Source organism: Dendrobium catenatum, unplaced genomic scaffold, assembly GCF_001605985.2.
Source record: "Dendrobium catenatum unplaced genomic scaffold, ASM160598v2 fragScaff_scaffold_1023, whole genome shotgun sequence".
NCBI lineage: Eukaryota > Viridiplantae > Streptophyta > Magnoliopsida > Asparagales > Orchidaceae > Dendrobium > Dendrobium catenatum.
The window spans coordinates 703,751-729,263 of record NW_021319485.1 but is presented as its reverse complement, the minus strand read 5'-3'; the positions used below and the strand labels follow the sequence as shown (position 1 = coordinate 729,263).

The 25,513-nt window shown below is 35.1% G+C and overlaps 1 protein-coding gene across 5 annotated transcripts; it reads right to left on the bottom strand.

Annotated features, from left to right (window-relative positions):
• Window positions 1-1,240: 1,240 nt before the first annotated feature.
• On the bottom strand, window positions 1,241-24,529 carry LOC110096744. 5 transcript variants are annotated; one of them, XM_028697978.1, is made up of 10 exons: window positions 24,414-24,529; window positions 19,421-19,506; window positions 14,111-14,526; window positions 13,812-13,970; window positions 12,895-13,029; window positions 12,668-12,764; window positions 4,568-4,789; window positions 3,785-3,918; window positions 2,673-3,186; window positions 1,241-1,332 (listed from the first exon to the last, which is right to left on the bottom strand). In XM_028697978.1, exons 1-9 carry the CDS (start codon window positions 24,438-24,440, stop codon window positions 2,714-2,716), a joined length of 1,749 nt encoding a protein of 582 aa, XP_028553811.1. In that variant the 5' UTR covers window positions 24,441-24,529; the 3' UTR covers window positions 1,241-1,332; window positions 2,673-2,713. The 5 variants fall into 5 exon arrangements, with proteins under 5 accessions (XP_028553811.1, XP_020678468.1, XP_020678467.1 ...); XM_020822809.2 differs by having other exon boundaries at window positions 1,241-1,320; XM_020822808.2 differs by lacking the exon at window positions 1,241-1,332 and adding an exon at window positions 1,358-1,913.
• Window positions 24,530-25,513: the final 984 nt, after the last annotated feature.

The window sequence follows — 25,513 nt, the reverse complement described above, 5'->3', positions numbered from 1 at the left end:
AAAAAATTGTAGCAGGATAATTGTACTCGAGAGGTTGTAGCCAGGTGACTGAAGTCAGAAGACTATAATAAAAAAATATTAGGATAAGTGCACTAGTCGGGGGATTGTCGTTGCAAGACCACAATACCAGAACGGGCAATATTGGTCAAAGGGCTATAATTGGGCGATAATAATTAGAGGACCATAACCAAACGTCAGTAGTCAGGATGCTGGTCAAAAGACCGTAGTTAGTCAATGGATGGTTGTTAGACTATAGTCAAGTGGTGTTACTCAACAATTTATATCCAATCGACATTAATCGAAAGGCCATAATCGAGCAATAATGGTTAGAGAGCTATAGTTGGGTAAAGGCGGCTAGAGGATTATAATCCGGTGTCAATGGTTGGAGGACCACCAACAAAATAACGTAGTCAGGCAATAATAAATAGAGGAATGTAACTAATCAATAGGTAGTCGAAATACCATATTAAGGAGAAAGATCAAAGGATCATATTCACACAATGATTGTTAAAGAACCAAAATTAGGCAATGATTATAGAAAAATTATAATCAAATGACGAATGTCGAATGATCATGAATCGATAATAATTGTCGGTCAATCATAATCGTGCAACAAAGATTGAAAGATGTTGGCCAATCGATGGTCCAACATCAATTGTGTTATGACAATGGAGATCAAGTAGCGATCTGGCAAAGATGGTTTGGCAATGGTACGACAGCAATGGTCAGTTGATGTTTTGATGACCCCAATTAAGAAGTGGTCTAAAGGCAACATTGGAAAGTATCTCACTGTTGATACCCGAGCGGAGCATCAAGATTCTTAAAGCCTTTAAACTTCCTTAATTCTCAAGCCAAGATCCTCCACCCTTCATATACAAAACATAGGCATATTTATAAATTTTTAAGATCAACATGCCACAAAAATATAATAAAAAATTATAATACGATCAAACAACCCATATTAATTCTCTCGATCATACACTATTCGTTTGGCATTTAAATACATTAATGAACAAAAAATTAAGTGATATTGAGCTCATTGATTTCATATCATCAACATACTTGATTTAATCATAAACATGCAAAACATAGAGATCATTTGAACTAATTAATATCTTAAAATTTCTAATACATTTCAAGTTCTTTATCCAAGCTAGCTTAGCACCTAAAATACAATTTTCAAATGTAATTAACATTTTTATCTTCAAGCAACAAAATAAGCAGTGTGGAGCAATACCTGAATACCTAAAGAAAACCTGTAGCAACAATCCAGTGAAATTCCCCAAGATGAATAAAGGAATGCTGCCATTGCCACTGCCACTGGCAAATCATCTAAGCACTTGTAAGTTCAAATAAATTTCAAGAACAAAGAACCACATCAAAGAGTGCTAATTAACAAGCAAATATCGGTGTAGAACAAACCATCTTGAATAAAAAAACAGAGGCCAAATTATGCAAAACTACTGAATAAATGCTGTTGACTAGTTTGAAGAACATTGCAGACTTCAGAATTAGCTTCATCAAAGGGGAAGAAGGTGGATTTGCCTAAGAAAATTGCAGACAAAACACCACCAAGTTGTTCTCAGAATTTGGAAGCTGAAAATCTATCCAAACAAAGGATTCAACTAAAGACTAATTCTATAGATCTAAACAAGTAATTTGCCAGTATTGTATTTACATTTTATAGTCATTTCTACTTCTATGTTATATAGTGTCGTTTTCAGTTTTTTCCAGCAACCATCTTCTTCCCCTTAAGCCAATCCTTGAACTTTTTTTTTTGGGTGGGGGAAACATTTTTCTTTTTCTGTTCACTAGCTATGATCTTGACGACGCCGGGTTTGCGAGGGATGGAAATCACAGTGTTGATGGGAATTGAGCCTCATGATTGTTGAGGCCTATACAGAAGAATTTTCCTGGAGAAGTGTTGCTGATCAGAAAATTTTTCACATCATCTTTTTATAACAACTGTAGCCTAAACCTAGATGAATGTATTAAAATAGATAAAGCTGTGAGAAGTAATAAAATTCAATACACTTGAATTTATGCATATAAAATGAATTACCATTTAGAAAGAAGTTTCTAGTTAAGTGTTAAATTTTACTTTAGATTCTCTAATTTTGAACAATTAAGATTGCCAGTCAGCTCATGAGAGCTGCATAAACCATATGATGATTTTAACAGAAAGCATAAATACTGAAATCATCTTATCACCACCATTACCTCAAAAGTTCTCAACTATGGACAAAAAGCCACCATAAAAATATGCTTCTCTCTGTTAGTAATGTATGCAAGATTTTCTTGGACTAAGAACTTCTACAACTCCATATTTTCAGGCCTTCTAAATGAACGCATGTCATAATCACAAACCTAATGGTTCCATAGTTAAATAAGATGAAAGGATTACGTGATAGGATACCCATAATATGCTTCCAAAAATGGTAGAAAAAAATAAGTGATAAAAGGTTTGTTTAAATGAAATTGCAGCAATTATAAAATCAAGGAGAGAGAAATCAGCAAATTTCTATCATGATTTGCAGTTCTATATAGGCAACCTCATTGTTCATCCATGTTAAGAGATTTAACCAAGTTAAATTAAGCCCAGTTCAATAACATTTAAACAAAAAAAGAATTAGAGAAAGATCCACATGTAATTTTGTAGATTTTTCCTTTACCTGGTAATGAAAGGAGCCAACTAATTTGTTGTTGGGCCGGCTCAACCATAATTTGTAGTTGTATTGGATGATACAAGATCCTTGGTTGGCGTCCCCCTTGGTGCTGGTACAGACCTTTTGTAAGCAGGAACTGGAAAGCCTGGTGGAGTACCCAAAAGATGCGAGTTAGTAAACTTCTTTAGGCTGAAGTTCTGAGGGGACCTCTGAATGGCCTTTGGGAAACCAGATGGCACGTCTTCAATCTTTTTGGGAACATCAATTCTTCCAATGGGCCAACCACCTAACATGTCAATTTCCATGTCAACTTCTCTTTCAAGAGAAGAACCTTGTGGCATATCAACCTTCATGTCGATTTCCAAAGAACTAACATCCCGGGGAATCTTAGAGTGACCATGTGTAAGATGCACCTTAGGCGCCGAAGGGCTAGTTGATTCAGCCTTTTCATCTCCATGAATAGCTTTCTTTTTCTTGAAATGTCGAAATACACCCCAAAGATACATATCCCCATCAAATACTGTAAGCAAATCACAAAATTTATATGATAATCCTGAGTGTTACCTCAATAAATGTAGTAAATTGTCATGCTACCTACAAATCTACAATCACTACTACAACAGTTTCATGACTGGATGAACTGGGAGCATTTGAATTAAAAATGAGCCATCCTCACCAAATAAAAGATGAGTTGACCATTACTTGTCAAGTCCAGTGACTCCTGTTTTCTAATCATTCAGCATATGTGAAAGGAGATTTGAAAGTGAAAGCAGAACAAAAAATAAAAAATAAAATCACATTTCACAGTATATTGGTGTGATTACAAACATAAACAGCAAGAACAATATAGAAATAGTATGAATAGCAGCACATATTGGGCAATGAAGAACTAATTTAAGAACACAACACCCAACAGTCGCTCCAGTGAATGCATGTAAAATTGATTCTAATCAAAATGCATGTCAACTACTAGAATCTTTCATGTATCTTCAAATTCTAGAAGGTAATCAGATCTCTTACAGTTACAGGACCTTGAAACAAGACCTTACATTTTATAGAAACCTTTTCCCGGTTATGCAAAATAATAAGAAATTTCATGAGATAATTCTGTAACTCACTCTGGGAATCAATTTGTAGTTGCGCAGATGTGAATATCAGTAGCTCAACATCTGCTACATCTGCTACGAAACCTTGTAATGCATAATCATGAGAATCAATGTGCTGAATAAAATGAGCATAATTTTCTTTATGCCTGCATTTGAAAAATGAATAGTAACATTAAATGGATCAGAATAACAGGAGTTAGTTTCAAGAAAGGGTGGAATGCCATAGAATAATTTAAGCCCAATAAATAAAAGATGCAACCCCGTTAACCTAAAAACTAAAAGTTAATGAGTAACAGAAACTATAGGTATATTAGAAACCAATCTCTCGTTTTAATTCTGATGTGGAACTTTTTACTCTCAGCACCCCAACAATTTGCCCAAATAAAAGATCAAGCAACTATTCAACATTTCAACCTAAAACGAAAGCTTTTTAACACTCAAATGACAAACACTTGGAGGTCAATCAATCACGTGGAAGCCTATGTGGGAGTCGAGATCCCTTTTGAATCTTGGTCGACCATGATACAAGCCACAAAGACAAATGAGAGTCGCAAACCACATAAAACATTTTAACTTTAGCTAAAGTATTGGCTCTGATACCATTTATTAGAAAAGAAATATGGAGCAGATACATGGTAACATCACTCTCATTTTACACATAATGTGGGATATTTTCAACAGGAATAAAATGAGAAAGTGTAAAATTATGTAATTATTATCAATCTTTAAATCATGAGAGATTACAGAAGCATACACCACCAACGGGACTAAACTTTTGAAGAGTTTCTTTATTACCTTTCTACCTCACACCTGAAGTACAAGGCCACATCATCCTCTGTTGGAGGACTAAGCTTAAAAATTTTTGGCCACACTCTTTCGCGAGAATGTATCTTGAACTGTAATGTTCCAGGCAAATGCTTTGAGGCATCATATGCTTTGGGAGACACTTGGCAAGGTAAATGCCCATTAACTGGACCATGGAACTGGGTAACCAAGTCCACCACCTCAAAAGCTCCCCTGTATAAAGAAAAGAAAGAATTATATACGAAATATATCAAATCAACAAGATTAAAGAAATTAATCAACACTTCTGAAATCTCCAGATCTGCAACAGATTTGCAGCTTACACTACTCAATGGAAAATGCACACCAAGTTAATGGTAATGCCACAAGGAAAGCTCAATATGTCCATGAATGGCATAGTAAAGCGTTGGAAGAATATGTCCGATCAGTTCTAAACATATCATGTTAGCAGATACTCGTAGTATAACGTGGTTAGGAGAGGCATTAGGTTTTTATTTTTTTTATCTTTGTAAATCGCTTATTAGCCGTTTCTTTAGTAATTTCTGTCTTTTAAGTTATTAGATTTTTTTTTCAATAAATACCCAAATCTTATATATGGAGGGGGAGTTTTTGGAGAACTAGTTTTAGGATTAATCCTGACAAGGGAGGGAATTCCTGTCCTTTGGGTGGGTTTCCCTAAATCTGGAGAGATGAAGAGTGAGGTTGTAGAAGAATCAGGGACTATCCTATCATCAAACACGTTTATCCCCATCCTTCTAAGGCCACAAATGCTCGTTGGAAGGTTCCAACCGGCAGCAGCCACCGTGCCCATCCTTCAGCCAAGACGCTGGCGGTTCAAGTTTTAGTGGATTTTCAAGTAGCTAGGCGGGAAAGTTTCTTGGTTGGCTTCTTAGATATGGTTCTTGATCAACAAGAAGCTGCTGTTAGGCAGCAAAGTTCAGGAGAAAGTTTGGCAAATTTCTAAGTGCCATTTAACTACAGAAACTACGTAAATAATCAATGGCCTTAGGCCATCTCCAACCAAACGCTAAACCAACATTTACCGTCCGCGAGCTGCTCCACCTGAACACGAAAAACCTACATTATTCTCGCAACAACAGGCAACGTGAACAGTGAGAAGCCAACATTGTTCACAAATGCTATTTTTTCCGTTGGAGAAAGAATATACCCAAAATATTCTTTTTTAGCGTTATGAAATGGAGTTCGGTTGGAGATGAGTTACAACATTTTGGAGTGGAAAATGAGCTTCAGTTGGATAAGCCCTTAGACCCCATGTGGCTCAACCACCTTATATAGGAAATTTGCAAGGAAGCTAAACCTACAACCGTCATTAACTTTTAGCTACAATCAGGTTCTCTCTTTTCTATTTTGCTCTAATTGACTTTCTTTTCTTGAAAACAGTGAATTTGTTATCAGGTTTTCTTTTTTCCACGTAGTTTGTTCATCATAGATTTTTTTTTTTAATGGCTATCTATTTAGTGTGCTTCGCACTTTGGTATGTGGGTTCGAACAACTCCAACCACTAGTTTAAGTAATTGATGTTAGTGGGAGCTGCTATTTTCTTCTGACCGCAAGCTAACACAGCCTTCAGTTACTTGGGAGTGAGAATAAGATGAGAAACTGTCTTATTTCAAGTTTGGAAAGTGGAACCTTATCTGCTTTCATTTTTTTTTTCTTTTGTGTTGTAGACGACTGAGTGAAAATTTTGTCTTGGGTTTCTTGTACATTAAGTGGGACTTAATACAATTGTTTAAATCTATTTTACATGAATATCAGCTAGAAGAATTCAATCTTTTCCCTTCTTAGTGCCGTTATCAACATCAAATTTTGATATTAGAGCCTTAGTTTTAGGGTGCCATCTAGGTAAAACTAACCCCGCAAAACCAATAAATAGCTATGGAAGAATTAAATAATAAAATTCAGCAATTACAAAATAAATTAGCGCAGTATGAAAGAAGTGAAGAAAACCCCATTTGTTTCATTCAGATAACAAACATTTGGATCAAGAGATGTGAAACCCTTTCCACCAAGCACTTCAAGAATCATCCAAATAGGATGAGCCTTATCGCAGAAGCGAACCAATGATACGTTCATAGATTAGTTGTATACAATAGAGCGTGTATTCAAATATAAAGATATATCTACTGATATGCGCATAAAACTGGTAACCAATAGCCATCGTCAAGAAAAATTATTTCCATTTCGGGGGAAAATCTTAAAAATGAAGGGATAAATAGTGTAGGAATAAACTCATTAAATGGGAGAAACAAAAAAGAAATACATAAAAGGTACTTGCAATATAATTTTAAACAAGATGCCTTCATTGAAATTAATAATTTCCAATAACAAAATGTGGGTTCCAAAAATTAGCACCCCGGCCTCTCCGCGCCTCTTTGTTGACGGGAAAAGCTTTAACGGATTTAGGTTTTGGGGTAAATTTTCAAAAGGAAGATTGGATTTTAGATAAGATACTACCCAGAGATTTCGCTCTCATTTTACAAGGACTTTATCATCTGAGTTATGGTTCTCATAGGCGTAAACTCCTATGATTAATTATTCATCCCGATAACAAGAAAAAATTTTCAATCAAGGCTAGCCGTTCAATAGGTCGCAATAATTACCTAACGTATAATAATAACAATTTTAGGGTTTGAATTTGGTTTTCAATTTTAGAGTTTAAGATTTGAAATTTATCATCATATATTTAAAACATGTGATGGGGGGAATGAAGACGAGCCCTATCAAGATCCCATGGCTCCATCTTCGCGGGTTGTCATGGTCTCTAGAGTCTAGTATACTTAGTCAAAGGAGCTAGTGGACTCAACCTGACTGAAAGAACCTTGTCAGCAGTAATGTATTTCTTTGTCCAAGAATACCTTGTCGACCTGAGGTGAATGTTTGTCTAAGATGGTGAATTTAAGTCAACCTTAGCTAACATAGGGATTTAAATCTTATAGAATTCACCCTATGTTGACTTTTAACCATTAAGAAACATAAGGGCTTTGGCCATGACCGTAATATAGTGGTACTATTTTGCAACAAAATCATCTAATCGGAGGGCAAGTGTCATGTCTTTGCCGGCGATAAATCAACTGAAAATGAATTGTAGTAATACATCACACAAGACCTCTGCTCTTTGTGAGCTGAAGTTATTCTCCAATTCATCATCCTCGACAAACTGATGCCAAGTGTGGCAGGATTTTAATTTTAAATTAATTGTTAATAAGATTTTCATTTAAATGTTTATAATTTGATTATATTTTAAAATTTTAATAGGAGTTGAGAGTTGAAACCTTCAGTTGAGATTTACATTCAAAGTGGTCATCATTGAGATGGTAGAACACTTTAAAATGCTTTTTTGGATTTTCATAAAAATTTTGAAAAGCATTTTAAAATTATGGGATCCCCTCCGATTGAGATTCACTTTCAACACAGTCATCATCGGGGTATTTGAGCATTTTTAGCAAATTTGCAAAGCATTCCCATATCTTGTATTTATAAGCTTGACGTAAAGATCAGAGCACATGCAGAACTTGTTTTAGAATATTGAACATAGCTATTGTCGAGGTATTTGAATAATTTTAGTGAATCCATGAAGCATTCTCGAACATCTGGATTTAAGAATCAAATATGGCGATTGGAGCACATGCAAGATATATTTTCAGTAATTAAGTATCCCTTGTTATCAAATTTAACAATTTGGATATGATCTTCCAAATATGGATGGAAGGATAGAAGAAAAACCCAATTAAGGTCATCAAAATCATTTGATACTTTTTTATAAGGTGGATCGATAAGATAGCCCTATTAATTACTTAAATTCTTTCTCATCATCATTTGTGAAGTCTTATTAATATTTATTGCACATTGCATTCTACGTAGCTCAAGGCGGTGTGTCCACAAGACTTGGACTACTTTATGTAATATATCAAATCAATAAGTAATTTGATAGGTCCAATTCACTATTTCATTGGCCATATTATTTCCCTAGACTTTATTTTTGAAAAGCCTTCTAGGATACTTAACCTCCCAAAACATAAACAAAAGTGATTCATTATCTTCTCAATGTTAGAACATTATAATAACTGATTGACTTTTATATAGGAACTTATTTAAAGAAAAATAATGATCATTGAAAATAATGTCTTGCCTCAACTTAATCTTACGTGTTTTGAAGAAGTTCACCTATTCTCCCTTTAATCAAGCAATTATTTTTATCATGGCTTTGATTTCAAATTGAGAATATTTAGGTTATCTGTTCGTTAATGAAGAATTATCAGAAGCCTACACAAAAGTATTTTGTTATATATCATACTGATGATGATCACTATACAAAAGAATTGGTTAACCACTAAAAGCATCTTGGAGAAAAACTCAAGGAGGCTCCTCAAGGGTTGAGAGATATATAATTGCCTGAATGAATCATGACTCTCGAATCATTTTGATTAAACGATAATATTCAAGAATTACATTTATGTTATTTTCATGTTTAAAACTGCATCTTTAATTATCCACTCATAAAATTCTTCTAAGACAGTTGGTGGCCACTACCAAACACTCAGCCAATAAAGTTTTCTTCAATGCCGAAGTGGATCTCAATGTCACGCAAGTCATCATATAAAGACTTGGTTCATTGGTATTATTATATTTTTGAATTGATTTTTGAATGTTTGAATGACAAAGAAGTCAATGATTAAGTTTAAAAGCGCATTGACTTCAAATCCCTCTTAACTTTAGAATTAATCTTCAAAATTATATTTTATTTATTATATTTTTTTTATTAGCCATTTTCACGAAAATCTAGCAACCTCTCGACATTCCCTTCCCCGCAAGTTGATAATTAGGAGGCACTTGCCGTTGTTCTTCTTTTCCGAATCAAAGATACGAACAACGCGATGTATTTAAATCAAAATTTTCCTGCTCGATCAAATATTGATGTAGACAAAGGGGGAGCAACTCATGTCAAAAAATAATTAGATTTTGGCTTCCCTTGAGTCTACTAGCTTTAATAAAAATGTGAGAAGCTGTAACCGATGTTGTTAGCTATTGTATGAGCTGGTCTTTAGTTCACTTATTGAACTAAGGGTTAGCTCATTATTAAGCTATTGATTTTAGCTCATAGTTATCTTATATTAAATGTTCTTTTTATGTTTTTAATTTTGTAATCATGTATGTCTCTTGGAATTCCAAACCGCCTTTAGAATCCCAAGATTACTTTTCCCATGAGTGGCTCCTTGGCTCCTCCATGGCCTTTAGTATTTTGTGCATTTGCCCCCTTGGATTCCGGCCGGCTGCTAGTTTTCCCGTGCCTGGGCTCTTTCTCGTAACCATGCCCCTTGGTTCCCGTGGATGCCTCTTCGGTTCCTTGGCTTGGGATGTTTTTTAGGTATTTTAATGCTATGTGATGTTTAGAATTCCTATGGGAATTTATTAGGTGTCTCTTGGTATTCCTCTTTCATACCTATAAATATGTTGTAATGTTTAAAAAAAAGTTATGAAATGTGATTTTTGGAAAAGCTATAACCTGCGGGTTTGCTTTGGAAATCCTGTGGGCTCTTTCCACCCTTTTTTCTCATCCCCTCCGGAAATCCTGTGGGCTCTTTCCAACCTTTCTTCTCGGGCTTCTAACCTCTTTCGTCTCTCCACAAGTGCCACTCCACCTGTATCCTTCTTCTCTAAGTGAAACAACTTTAGGGTGCCGTCAAGTGATTGAGTCAAAGTTTGTAAGTCGGTTAAATTTTGCAAGAGTCATTATTGTAAGTCTTTTGATTTCTAGTTTTTTACATTTTATTTGAAATGTAAGAGTTTGTTCTTCCCTTTTCTCATCCTTAGTCATTTTCGTCGGTAGAAGTCCAGTCCCTTTATTTGTGGGCGAAGGGTATAGGCACCCCTATATTTTTTGCCCGCATCAAATATACAATAGCATGAGAGCTTCAAATCAAACATTCCTGCCCGAATAAAAGATACAAAAGTGCAGGTCTTCAAGTTAGTAGTAGATGTTATTCAATTATTTAATATTTTTTTGAAAATCCGGCAACCTCCTGACATTCCCTACCTGCAAAAGGAGGTTAGGATGGCATTTGTCGTTTTTCATCCCGCTCAAATCAAAGATACGACAGCGCAAGGTCTCCATATAATCATCTCTCCTGCCCAGATCAAAGATACACGGCACAGGTCTTCAAATTGGCAGGTACCTGTTATTTCTCCCTCTTTTTATTTATTTATTTTACAAACACTCTCTCTATTTGATTTGTATACTCATATGCAGTAGACAGGTACAGATGATGGTAGGTTCAATCAAGTGGAGTCGATTGGGATTCTTGTGGCAGGGGGAAATCAGGTCGATCGGGATGAAGCAGACTACGAGAATACATGCAGCCGAGGGCTAGGGATCAGGCTGGTGATCGCGTGCGGGAGCAAACAACTCGGGTAAGAGATAGGGTGCGAGGGAAGGCTGAGAAGACGAGAGGGCAAGGAGCTCTAGAGAGTTGTTCCTGAGCACTTGAGTGCGAACGGACCAAGAGAGTAGCGAGCACGTGAATGTCGAATTAATTAAAAGGGAACAATTCTTCTGAGAGTTTTCTTATCGTGGGGGAGTTACATAAGGGAACAGATGTTCCATTTGGGGGTGAAATGGCATGTGGGGCCGGGCTGGTTAGCAATCAACACAAAGTTTGTTCATAGAGAAGAATAAAAAGCTGCATTTGAATAACTAATGTTGAAATGCAATGCTATCAAATCTGAGGAGCATACTATTACACGGTTCATTGATGTTTGCATCCTACTATTACAAATATCATATAAATACAATAATATTGGGCGTTTTTTCATATCACCAAATTAAATCTATCTACTTAGGAGCCTATAGCCTATAAAGATGATACTGGATAGATAAAGGAAAGGAGATTAAAAGTAACAAAAGAATATCAAGTGCAGTTTTTCATAGATAAGAAATTGCAAGAGTGATACAATGTGATTGCCATGGATGCCTTTCACTTATTATTATGACGACCACAATAATATAACAGACATACTATCCATGATGGTTTTAAAAACACTTTATCTATAAAATATGAAGGAAAGGTGGTGGTTTTGATACCCATGAGAGATTTATCAAGTCCTAGATTTTTCTAAAAACAAGTGAAAGACCATCCTACCCCTCCTTCATTCCAAATAGAAGGATAGGATTAATGACAAAAATTTTTAGGGGATTTGAAGGCTAATTCGGCTAAGTAATTAATCAATTTTATTAGATTTGTATTTGGGTTGATTTGGTTTGATTCGAGCTAATTAGCGTCGATTTAATTTAGGTTTGGGTCGATAGCGTTTAATTGAGTCGATTGAAGTACGCTCGATTTGAATTTAATCAATTTGATTTCGTGCGTTTAAATTTATTTAAGTAATAACCAAATTAATTTTTGATAATTTCAGCCTCGAGCATAGTCAAATTAACTCGTCGAGGCCCAATTAAATTTACTTGATTATTAATTATATTGATTTGGGCTTGAATCAACTCAATTTAATGATCAACGACAACATCGAGGTCAAATAAGGCTCGAATTGAGTCAACTCAAACTCGACATTGTCGAATTAAATTTATGCAATATAGTCGACTTCAATTAACTCAAATTCGGCTCGATCTGAAATTTATCGGCAATCAACAGGACGGTTTGGGTCACCAAAATTGAGGTCAACAACAGTCACATTGCATTGCTCAATGCATTCAGATAACAAGTTAAGAAGATAGAAAGCTGCACAAAACAATTATGCCTTCATTATTAATGCTAACTATCTCAGTATCATGCCACCACGCCTTTTTGTCGTTAAAAAAGTATATTAACAAAAGCATTGAAGCCAATGTTTCAGATACTCTCTAAATCTTGACAAAAAATAAACACAAATCAATTCTTTAAAATATTTTTCTGCATTCTGAACAAAATCTTGACATCGGAATAGAAATTTATAAAAACTTTGAAAAGATGCTTTCATCAAGAAATAACATTTTAATAACTTTGCAACAGATTTATCATTTGCCGGTTTCTTTCCTTAGTATTTAGAGTACCACAGTTAACACTGAGGAGAAAGGAATACCTCCAACAGGCTTCTACAGCATGATGAAGCTTTTCATCTGAACTAATAACCAATTTGAGTGGAAGCAACATTTTTTTAGATGAATTTTCGGCAGTGCCTGTCATCAATATGTAATAGGTAATGTACAACTGCAGAAGTGGAATATGAGGAAAACCATGAAAACCAGCAGGTTCACAGATCATGCTACTTCAAATCTGTATCTCTTTATTCTAGGAAAAGTAACTTGCCTGAATCGTGAACTGGCAGTACATTTGCATCACTTTTATCATGCAAATCTCTTTCTTCCTTGATAGCAATAGAGGTATTTGCAGGTTTTTCAACAAATAAGCAGTCATCCTGAGGCTTCAGAGGTGCTTTATTTTCTGAAAGAGGTCACAAAACTGTTGAGAAAAATTAATAAAAAAGGGACTGAATTAACAGACTACCACAGATCAAAGCTAATTGGCACTTTAGATAGCATACTAAATCATATGTTTTCCCATTTCTTTTCGCATATCTCAAATAATATTATCACATTTTGAATGAAAATTCTCACTTGAGCATGAGATCGCTATTCTGCGATAACTTTCTTTACAGGTGTTGGATAGACATGTTTTCATAAGTTTTTCTTTTTCTTTTTTCAATATATGGGGACAAAATTTATGTATCAAAGAGAAGGCTGGTAGTTGAGCTGATGGTAGTTAACAAAAACTATATAAGTTAACATTTTTTAGATGAATCTGATTTCATTTATAGAAGGAGAAAACATATAATTGCTTCCAGTAATAAAAATTTAGGTCTATCCAGAAGTTTTTCAATAACGAATCATAGATAATGCCAAGATTTTATAGGCTATGCACATTATTATTCCCAACGATTTAAAAATGGAACTGCTTTATCTATTCCACCTATCAAAGAGCTTGAAATAGCTTTATAGTATCGTTCTCCCCTTCCAGAAAAAATGTCATTGGATTGCATATAAGTAATGATTTAAATGTCAAAAAAATTTTGATATTTAACATTTTAAAGTTAAGGAATCAAGTATTAGCAGGTGAAGTAAAGAATCATTGAGAATCAATGGAGAAAGACATGAATATTTGATGATATTGGTTAATATTAACATGTTTGAGAGGAGGCTTAATATACAAATAAATCTTCATCATACCTATATGTTTATCTACCATGCTTATCTGTCCATCATCAGCGTGCAAAGTATCTACAGTATCAAATATAACCTCACTTGGTTTAGAAGAAACGTTACAAGCTAAAGTACTAGCTTTTCCTACAACAGGCTCCATTTTGAAAACTTGGGCAGTAGTCTTTCCTGTAAGAAAATTTAAAATACAAAGTATGCAAGCAAGCTTAGCACTGAACCATCCACCAAATTTTGTAGGAATACCTTCTCAGATAGGCATATATAAAACTAATTAATGACATCTAAAGTTCATTTAGATTATGCCTAACCTTTTTCCTTACTAACAGGTTTTGATGCCATAGTGTGCTCTGAAGGCTTAATGTCAATGACGTCAGAAACAGACCCTTTCTTGGGTGTAAAATGGGTTTTATTAGCGTTTGAACAGAGTAATGTAGGAGCAACTGTCTTCCGTGATATTGAGGGAGGCTTAACATATGCAAAATCACTACGGTGTCCAGAAGCACTTGGATTTCCTCTTCCATGTGACCTTTTCCACGATGTCAGTGTAACCACTTCTTCGTTGGTAATAAACTTTACTTTGCCAGCTTCAATTTTCCTCCAAGTTCTATTGTGCGAAAATTGGTGAGCTGGTAAATGTCTTTTACTAACAGCTTCAGCACTCCGTAAACATTCCTCACAGCGCCACCCATTTGGAACTTCGAAACACACAGAACTCATACAATACCTGGAAATATTTTAAAAAAAAACTAAATCAAACTATCACTATAAGAATCTAGAAACCTGATACTTGCAGGGAAAACCACCTATTTAACAAACTTGGTTACTGCTAAAAGACATTATAAATCTTATATGAAAAAAAAAAAGGTGGGGATATCAAAAACATAACTTATACAGTCAACTAGTTTAAAACTTAAAAGGAAATTTCAAAGTTGCAATTAGATTGGCTATACGATATGCATGCAAAAGTTGGGCAAAAAATTGTTGAAAACTATTAAAATAATCCCAAATATGTGGCCAGCATATTTCCACCTAGAACAACTCAATAATATGTTGAAAACACCTTTACCTCTATAAATATCCAATAATCCATGAACAACTTTTCATCTACAACAATCCAAATATATGTAGACAGTAGCATTCCATTTTTATCTGTAGTTAATTTTGAATTATATAATTAAATATTGATGTCCATATTTGTTTTTTTCCATAATGATTATATCTCTATATATTTATTGATAACTTATCATCTTATTTTATACATAGAACAAGGAAAATTCAATATTACAATTTTCCATTTTTACTCTCCCATGTTCTTATAATTTTCAAAATGGTATCTAAGTCATTAAGGTTCCACTCCTGGAGGTCAAAGGGTTCAATATGGCCTCTCTTCTCCATGCGGACTGGTCCTCCACAAACACAAAAAGGCAAAATTCATCTAATAAGAGTGGCAAAAATATATGTGAAGCATTCACTTGGAAAGAAAAAAGTAGAAACTTCCGCAAAAAAGATGATGAAAATTGCCATGAACAAGCCAGTGGTGAAGGAGCCAGAAACTCTGACTCTAGTAATCAGCTTAAAACCAAGATCCAAAACATAAAAAATCCATAATGAAATACTAGGCTAAAAATTTCCAAAGAGAAACAATAACAAAGACAATTGTGCCAGCTCTCTCCTTTCTGCTCCTGCCAATTGAACAACATTAATCAAATGCATTCAACTATTCTCCCAGTAAAAGCATATTCTAGAACATCAATGAAATAATCTTGGTTTCTTAGAAAAGTAAATTCCCATACGCCCTGATAACAAACAAGAAGCAAACTACAACTTGGTTGGTAGATTCAAAAGCGTTAGATCATATGACGAGAAAAAATGACTTTCTCAATTATAATCTAAGTCATGAAAATTAAAATGTTTAAATTGCATATGAGTTACCATCAAAAAGGTCGAAATAGATTCGGTCACTCTCTCAAAAAAAATCTGGCACTCGACTCCATGCTGCTAGTGCCTGATTAGATTATAAGTTACTATCAATCAGAAAGCTCACTTGTCACAATTGTATACCTAATTTTCATTTAATCTTCATCACTTTCAGGACTTGAACCTGCGGAGAGCAAATGAGCATGGAAGAACACAAGTTGCATGAGCGCGGAGAAGCATGCAAGTTGTGCGAGAGCGCAAGTTATGTGCAACGCATAGATAAGCAGAACAAAGTTAATCGGCATCGTGTGGAAAAGCAAGGCAAATCAAGCATTCACCGAGATGAAAATTTGCTAGAATTCTTTCATTGCTTATAAAATAAATGCAGGAAAACTATCTCATCTATTTGGTTTGGTATAAAATGTAGAGCATGATGAATCACTAAAATATAACAATAAGGGTTCCTCCACTTCGATAAATGATTTATGCTTTATTACGGTAAAGGCATCAAAGCAAAAGACTTGGTGACCTCACAAGAAAATTTAAATTAACCGCATTCAAAAATACTCTAAAAGCTTAAGGCTTCTAGGAGTATGAATTTGTAGCCAAAGAAATAAAAAATGAAACTCCTGATAATATTGATTGATTGGTTGCATGAGTTACTTCTACTTATCAATAAATTTATGCTTCATCAGTTCATTTGTTATGAAATAAAATTTTCTCAATTTATTAATAATGTAAGCATAGTTGTCACCAAAGCTAGAATTTTACATAATCGTGCGAAGGTTACCAAAAGACTACTAGGGGTAGTGAGGGTAAAATTCAACAATGATGTCCTAGTGCAAAAGCTGTGAAGTTAAGAGACTAGGTCCAATGGTACAATGCAAGCAACAACAGTAAAAGGGCAAATAAGTGATGACGTCTGAAAGCATCATTATTAGAAGGTAGCTGGAGTTGAGGCAAATGCCTTTCTTGGCATGAGGCTCCAACTTCCGATAGTGCATTTATGATTATTATTACCACGATGGGCTTGCGATGGTTTTCAAATAGACGAGTAAAGAATGTGAACCAGGTAATAAGAAAATCATTGAATTCAACATTTTGTTTTTGCAAGTAAACTCTATTTTGAGGCATTTAAAATACTTATAAAGTTTATTTAATAAATTTTACTTTATATCAAACACTTAAAAAAATAAAATTCCTACAATCCATTTACTTTACACCTAGAAAACATAAACTAAACAACACCTATAAGTACTATGAAAAGAGTTGTTAGAGTTTGTCATACATAGCTTTGACCTCTTGTTGAGCCTCTCAAATTAGAGGGGCAAGACAAGGACCCTTAAGTCCTAATATGTTTGGTATAGATCTAAATCAACACTTTCCTTTATTGAGGAACTTAACAATCAACATCCATTCAAGTGCCTTGTCACCAGATTAGAAGCAGAATTGGCAGCTATATCATGATTAGATTCATCTAAATATAATTCCTTCGACAGTGATAGGAATATCAATTATATTCAATTCATCTAAATATAATTCCTTCGACAGTGATAGGAATATCAATTACGGGATCGTCCGAAAATCAAATCCGACGTCGAAGAATTGGGAACGGAGGATGTCGACCCTTCCGTTGTCGTCGTACTCAAAGCCGTAATTCCACTCTTGCTCGTCCATGCATCCTTGGATTGGATCCGGATGGTCGCCGCAAGAAAAAATCTTCCAAAGGGAAGGTGGACGGCGGCTGGCTAAGGAAGGGGTCGCCAGCGGGAGAGCAAGGAGGAGGGGGCAGCTTGGTGCACGGCTGAAATTTGGTTTCAGTTTGGAATCATTAGGTGGGAGAGTTTAGGAAATTTTGGAATTGCAATTGATGTCATTAAGGACATTAATATGGGATGGCAATTGGGGAGCATGCACGGGAGCCGGCGGTAGAGAATAAGGCTGAATTTGGAGCTTAGTATTAAGTGGGAGAAGAAAGCCGAAAGAAGAGGGCCGGACAAGCTATTAGAGGGAAATAATTAGTAGGGGTTATATCAAGTTGGGCCCCACAAATATTAGAAAACAGATTTAAAAAAAAAAATCTGTAGGAATTTAGTCTTCAAATAAAAGGAAAGTTTCCTTTTATAAGCAAACAGATTAAGCAATTTGAATTTCAAATTAGTTTTGAAATTCCCATCATAACAATTGCTTAAATTATGGATTTACTTTAGGTAAGTAATCAAGCCTCAAAGATAACCGTAAAGCTTCAAATTCATACGCTAGAATAATGGGCTGTGAAGGCTGATTGAAAGATTAGCTAATCAAGCATTAATGGCTTGATTTTCCACGGCTGGAGCAACACAGCAACTCACGGCAGCAAGGGGGGGGGAGAAGGCTGCAGGAGAGGGAAGCCGTGGCCAGCACCTGGGAAGGCTGGCCGGCGGGTGATTCCAGCCACAATGGCCGGCGGCTCTGAGCAAGCTTTGCTGGGCGGCGGCAACTGTAGGGCTAGTGATCCAACTTCTCTCCAACGGAAGGTGTGGGCGGCGTGCTCGAGGATGAGGAGTAGATCGAAGAAACTAATGCCCGGAGAACTCACAAAGAGATCTCATGATAAGAACTCACTAAGAGATCCTTGAACTCACAAAGAGAACAACAAAATAAAATTTTCATTCATCAATTCATTAATTCAAATACAAGATACAATGGCCATATAAATAGGCCCAACAGAAAATAATGCGCAAAGTCTAAAATGCCCCTTGGGGCTACACAAGCAACTATTACCCTCAGGGGTAAAATGGGAAACTACGAAAATACAATCATAAAATGAAAACTGAAAATACAAGTGAGATCAAAAATAAAGGCTAGCAATCTCGGCCGTCGATCTCCGTGGTCGTCTCTGATAAGCGCGCCGAAATCTCCTATCGATGACCTCATCATGACGGGTCTTGCTTTGCCCTCACCTAGGGATTTCACATAAACTCTCACAAGAACTCTCAAGGCTCTCAAACACACCAGGACACAAAGTGTAGAAATTTTTATTCATAATAATCATCACCCTCCCAAGGGGGAGGCGAAACCTATAAATAGACAAAATACAACAAAACATCAAATGTCAAAAGTGCCCCCCTTGGGTCACATGATCCTACTCCCTCAAGTGAGGGTTAAAACAAAAAAATACACATAATAAATCAAACACAAACAAATGCTCATAAATAGAGTAATCTGATCATAACCGTAGATCTCCGGCCCAACTCAGCCGGATGTCCTCATCACCTAGTTTATAAAACACCATTAAAAGTTATGATATATATATATATATAAGGTCATTTGGTTCCTTGAAATTAGACATTATATTTTTTAAAAAACAATGCAGTTTATTAAATCCAACATTTGGTTGAATTTAGACGCCAACATTGATTTCAAACTCCATAGACCTCAAAATTCTCTCAATGCGGTGATTTTATTTACACACTGAAAATGACTGAAAATAAAATCATTGTTTATATTTTCTATTTACAAGAAACCAAATGAGCCTTGAAAGAAATCAGAAATCCCCCTTTCTCTATCTGATGACACATCAAATTATCTAGTCTGGATAATGCTCACATGATGATACCAATCTTGGCATTTCTAACCTGTTTCTTCAGACATTGCTTTACAATCATGATTAAACAGATTCAAGGTTAAAAAGTTTGTATTTCTAAAATAATGGCGCATACGTGTGTTCATTGTACACTTTGCAAAGAGAACAAGTTGCGATGGAATCAGCAAACCCAGTATGACCGCATGTATGGCAAACTTTGTCCTGGAAAGTATAAGTTGCACCAAAAAATGGTGTAAGATTTCGCTGAGGTTCACAGAAAATCTAATTTGTAAATGGTAAAACAAAACATACATATAAGAAATTTCTGGAAGTTGTTTTACATTATGCAAAAATCAAGCAAACTTAAGAGAATATCAAAAAGTAATTTAAGAGAACTTCAAAAGTATTCGATCATAAAGATAGCAGAACATGAATTGGATAATGCTTCACACCCAAAATAAATGCACAAATAAAATACGGTTTCCTTCAATTCTGTCCAACTTCCTCATTTAATTAAGCCCCAGCTCACTCACAGAAAATAAATGACAACAACTGCCATATCAATATCTATTTTAAGAATATTTCTTTTGGGAGTGTAGCATTGCTCTTAAGCATGTAAGATCCAAAATGGCAAGCACTTAATAGGTGTTCTCATTTTTTGGTTGAACAATTGCAATCCTCGTATCACTAAAATAACCAGTCTAATATTTAAACTAAATAAATAAATGCAAATTGCACTCAGAAGAGAAATGCATTCGATGATCGAGGTAGCATGCAAATTAGATGAGACAGGAATATTAGAAAACAAATATGCTAGCAACTTTTGGAAATAAAATTACTTAAACTACCTGCTAAGCTCTCATTAGAACATCATTAAACATGCCCTTATATTTTACATTTAGGACGGGTAATCTAAAATTTCACCATAACTTGAGAGGGCCAGTGTGACTCGTGATGTATGCAAAGGCAGGTCATTCAGTAGATTATATCAGGATAAAAGAACAAAAGATTGTGAAAGCAGGAAAAAGTTCAAGAAAGCTCGTTCTATAACAAATCAGATACCTATTTAAAAAAATTAAATGGGTCTAGAATAACATCTGACCATCTAGAACCCCTTAACTCATGAATCCCCACCAACCACTTTTGATAACCAAAAAAAGTCTTGGATGATCTGCTAAACTCCAGGTAATGTTACCCAAAATCAAAGCCCAAAAACAATGTTCAAGCCCTAAATTAGCAATAATCCCGGGGAAAAGGAAAACCACCACGTCAAATTTTCCAGACTTATAAAATTTTGGCTCTGATGAATTATTAAGCCGTTAGTCCTCCAAGGGATTACCAATAGAAACATGATGTGCGGTGGAATTGAGAAAATGATAGGAAATAGGATAAAAGAAACAAAAGAGATATCACAGAAAATCATCAAGGCATCTCAGTAAATCCTTAAGGAAAGAAAATTTGAAAACTGAAAAAAGATTGCAGAAAGTCCTATGAAAATCAACATAACTAGAAAATCCAATTAATAACTAGGGATGTCTTCAGTCTCAGCATCCAAGTTGGCGCCCTTGTCGGCTTGGTCTGGCACATTGACTTTTAGTTTATGCTCAACAACCTCTAGTCATCTCATCGTGTTTCTTTTTTTCCTCGAGATCGCATTACCTAATATAGAAGTCATCATCTCTAATGCCTGTTCTTCACATTGTTTCTTCTGACTAAGCTATTCCTTTGCTGCCATCAAACCCAATGCTTGAGTTTACCTCATGGTTCCTCTTATTGTCTGGATAACCATGGCTATTATTTCTCTTAATGTCGGCGCTTCTCAATCATTCGTTATAGTTAGTTATTGGGGTGATGATGGCTTCAGAATCTTAATGGACTTAGTCTACCCTGTTTTCTTTGTTTTTCCACCAAGGATTATATCCTCATCATCATAAAAAACTACATTTCAGATTAAATCAGATCTAATTCTTTGAATCTGTTTCTGAGCTAGTCAGTGTACTCTATTTCTTTATAGTGAGAAAGTTTTTGATGAGACATCCAATTCTTGAGATTAAACATATATTTATGTCTGACTAACATTTGGGTCAAGAAAATTCTACTCGACTTCTGAAATCTCATCATATTATTATTAGATTATTGGCGAAAAAAGAGTATTTTAGCACTTTTCCATAATACCTTATTATGCATGCGCCCTTTTGATGCATACCTTAAAGTGGTCCTCTCACTTTGACTCATCCATGGAACCTCCTTTCACCCGATTTAGAGTTTATTTTCCTCAGCTTCAGCTACACTACTTAAATAGTCTATATTTCTACCTTTGCAAACCATTGCACATTGATGCTGCTATCCTGTCTCTCGAGACTGTCTGTGACAAAGGTTCTGGTGGAAATGAAAGCTACATTGCCTTTGGAAAAGGAGGCTTAGATTGGCTCCTCCACCAGTGCCTATTGGTAGCAGATTGTTATTTTATGGCATTCCTTCGTATTACACTTCTTGCAAAGTAATTGGACATAATTACTCTAATTGCGTCAATGTGCATCCAAAATTAAGAAATCATTTGTTATTGATCTTAACAACAAGAACAAGGGAATCATATAAATGATCAAAATCTATCTTCACTCATAGATGATGCAATTCCACTTTCATCAACTCAAGCAACACAAAATTTAAAATAAACTCTACATGGTATTAATGAATCAGAGCCTTCAGATCCACCCCTTACTAAACCAAGCACGAAGAAGGATATCATAATCTCATCAGCATCTAAGTACATTTGTGCACATCCTCCAAATGAGTTATCCCTTCATTTCCCTCCTATTATTGAGGATATCGATGCACTAATTCTAAGCAGCTTTCTGACCCATATAGTAGTTTACTGAGTATTAATGGCCAAGTGAATGGGAGATCTGATAATATGTTTATCAACAGGGGTAGAAACAAGAAAAAACTTATCCTCATTCTTCAATATTCACTAGGCAACAAGCTAAGGACCAAAATGAGAGCTTTTATAGATCCTTTTACCTATTAGATGAATAGTTTCATTTTTATCAACATGCAATTTTAAAAATATATTTTTGCTTATTAAATTTTAATCTAGAAATTCATTATAATAGCCTTATATGTACTCATTTCATGATCTAGTTATAATATTAAGATTTGAAAGAATCTTTATTACATTAAAATCTAATTTAAAGTTTTAAGAATAAATAATCAAATTTGACCATAATTGATAATTGATAATTGGCCCCAAAAAATGAAAATACATGGTGGTTCAACTTCTTCATCTATACTAGTTAGATGATGTTACTAAATCCTTTCTCGTAAGATGGGAAGAGCTCTTCTATGGACAGTAAACATGGTAGAATTTCTCCCTAAGGATGAATATCAAAAACACTTTCCATGAAAAGAATCATGGAATTCCTTGAAGACAAATGATACATACAATTTGTTAGAATATTTGTCACATATCCTAATGCTACTAATAAAAGTATCAACAGTAGCAACAGAAGCATACCCTGAGTCCCTGACCTATTGCAAAACTTTGATGCATGCAAATGATTTTAGAGGGTTGAAAGAGAGTCGAAGGGAGAAACATCAATAATTATTTTAAGGTCCAAAAGGAGAGTGAAAACTCTAGCAAAGCATTTAGAAACAAAATAAACAGCCTGCAGCTGGAAATTGACTCCTACTTATCTTTACAGCACAGAACGCAACCATAATGAAATTGATGTAAGGCATAAGTTATCAGAAGAATTGCATTATTCAAGCCATTCAATTCACTGATATGGAATGCTTCCAGCAGTACGTTTCTCAAAGCAGCACTAGAATCAGGAGATAATTAAGAGGAATGGTCAAAATATTTCAATTACCATGATTGACACAAAGCTAAATGTCGCAAGCAATGTTGGAAGTGCAATTTGATCACTGAAGGAAGTTATATTAAGGAGACCAATCGCAACTGCAGGCAGGATACCTAAGGCATTTAGGATTGTTGTTTTTGATCTTCACAACCAATATTTTATGAAAAGTTCTGATAGGGTTTTTAGGTGATGAAATAAGAATATGATTTTCAATAAAAGATGATTTGATTATGAGACAAAATTTTATGAAACTAGGATAGCAATTAAGATTAAATTTAAAAATGAATTTAAATTCAGTCTTTTGAATGATTTATTAAAATATTAATTAGTTCAGAGAATCTGCTATTGTTTTTCACTATGGTTTTTCACAAGAGATGAGAGCAGAGAAAAGGGGTGTGAATTAATAATGTGCCGAATTCAGGGTTTTTTCCAAAATAAGAAAACAATAATCAGCAAGGGATTGGGGAAGGATGCACAAGGGTGAAAAGAAAAATGATGGAGGATAAGAAAATTGGAGTAAATTGCTGTCATCAAGAAATCAAATTGCAAAAAATCACTAAAATCAAGGGAGTGAGAATAAGAAATGATGAAAATGTAAAAGCAATACAGCAACAATTTCACAAAGATACCATATTGATGCAGAATATACAACAATATTACGAAAAGAGATAGAGAATATAAAGAAAACTAATAAATGAGATGCCATACAGTGAAAGAAAATCTAATTCTTATCTAAAAACTGGTAATTCATACAAAGGCAGTACAAATATCCTACATTGTTGGTTCCTTCCCTGCTTTCCTTCAATTGTTCTCATGGGTAGTGCTTCGTGCAACTATTTCCAAAAGTTCATGTCATAAAGTGATGTTTGAATTGGATAGTAAGAAAGTGAATATTCGTCACCCATCCATCAAACAATAATATCCTTCAATAAGAGTGGAAAAACCTCCTTGGCTTAAACAATGCACAGCATTAAATCTAACCATGAACACTCAAACATAATGACAAATCAAAGTACCGTACGGCGTACTGACACTAGCAAACAGACTAATCTTTTAAACCCTAAGGGACAGAAAAAAAAATAATCAGTTCACAGACAAATATGCGGTAAAGAACAGAGCCGATCAAACACATGCATTTCACCATCTAGCACCCATCACACAAATAGAAATCTCGTGAACAGAGGAAAGCAATAAACCATTTTTCCATTAAAAAAAAAAGCAGTAAAAGAAAGAACATTGAACAAGAGAGTACAACAGAGGCATTCTCACCTCTGAAGCTAACCCTCTTCTCTCCATTCCGCGACAGAGTGAGAGAGGAAGAGAGGGTTAGGGTTTTGAAACCTTCGCACTGAACTCAGACCCTCATTTGCAGGAAACCGCCAAATGCTCCCTTCAATAAACATTTTCAGATAAACGGCAACGTTGGAAAAGTTTGCGAAAAATATAAACTAATTATCGCGCGCCACGCGTCATAATGGACGATTATGATCTTATCTCACTTGTCGCGGGAAAGTACTATATTTATAATTCCCAAAAAAAAATACTATATTTATTTAAATTGACGCGATTACGGGACCTGGACGTTTGACCACCGACGCTAAACCCTTTTTGGTTTTCTTACTGGGCAGTCGCAACGCCTCTTGGAGTTCTTTTGTATAGTTAAATTCGGGTCTTTGTATAGGATAGAGCCCTGACCGTTATGGAGCTCAAGTATTTCACGCTAGGTATTGGCACTCGGTACCGTTGGGTATCGCTGGGTACCGTTAGGTACCCATATTTGTGCGGACGGTGCACACTCCGCACCTAATAATTTTTCCTCAAGCAGGCAATCAATTTGCAAAAAATATTCGTACATTCAAATTCAAATTAAATCATTGGCGTAGTTTGAAGACGTGAATATTTAAATTGAATTTAATTTTTAATTTTTATCTTATCGTTCCGATCAACTCAGATCTGAGTTTAAGCATTCCTTTTAGATTTAGGTTTTAAGATTAACATTCTTTTTTAAATGAAAATAACGACGAATGCTATGCAATATATAAGATTTTAGTTCAATAAATTTTTGATATTGGCTGAGGAAAAAAAACAACATAGCTTCGATCATTTGAATTCCTGCGAATTTAAAATTTTCATATCTGGGTCGGGTCGAGTCGGTCAGGCTGACAAGACAAAAATAAAAAAACGAAATCCAATTGAATATTCCACACGTTCGCTCCATGTGTTAAGATTTAATTGGAATTCGGACAGAGAGCTACGTCCAGACTCCGCACAAAATAATTTATCCAATTCACGCATCGCATACATAAGACTCGAATTCAAGATATCTTAGTTACTGGTCAAAACTTCCAACCAACTGGTCAAGATGAGTT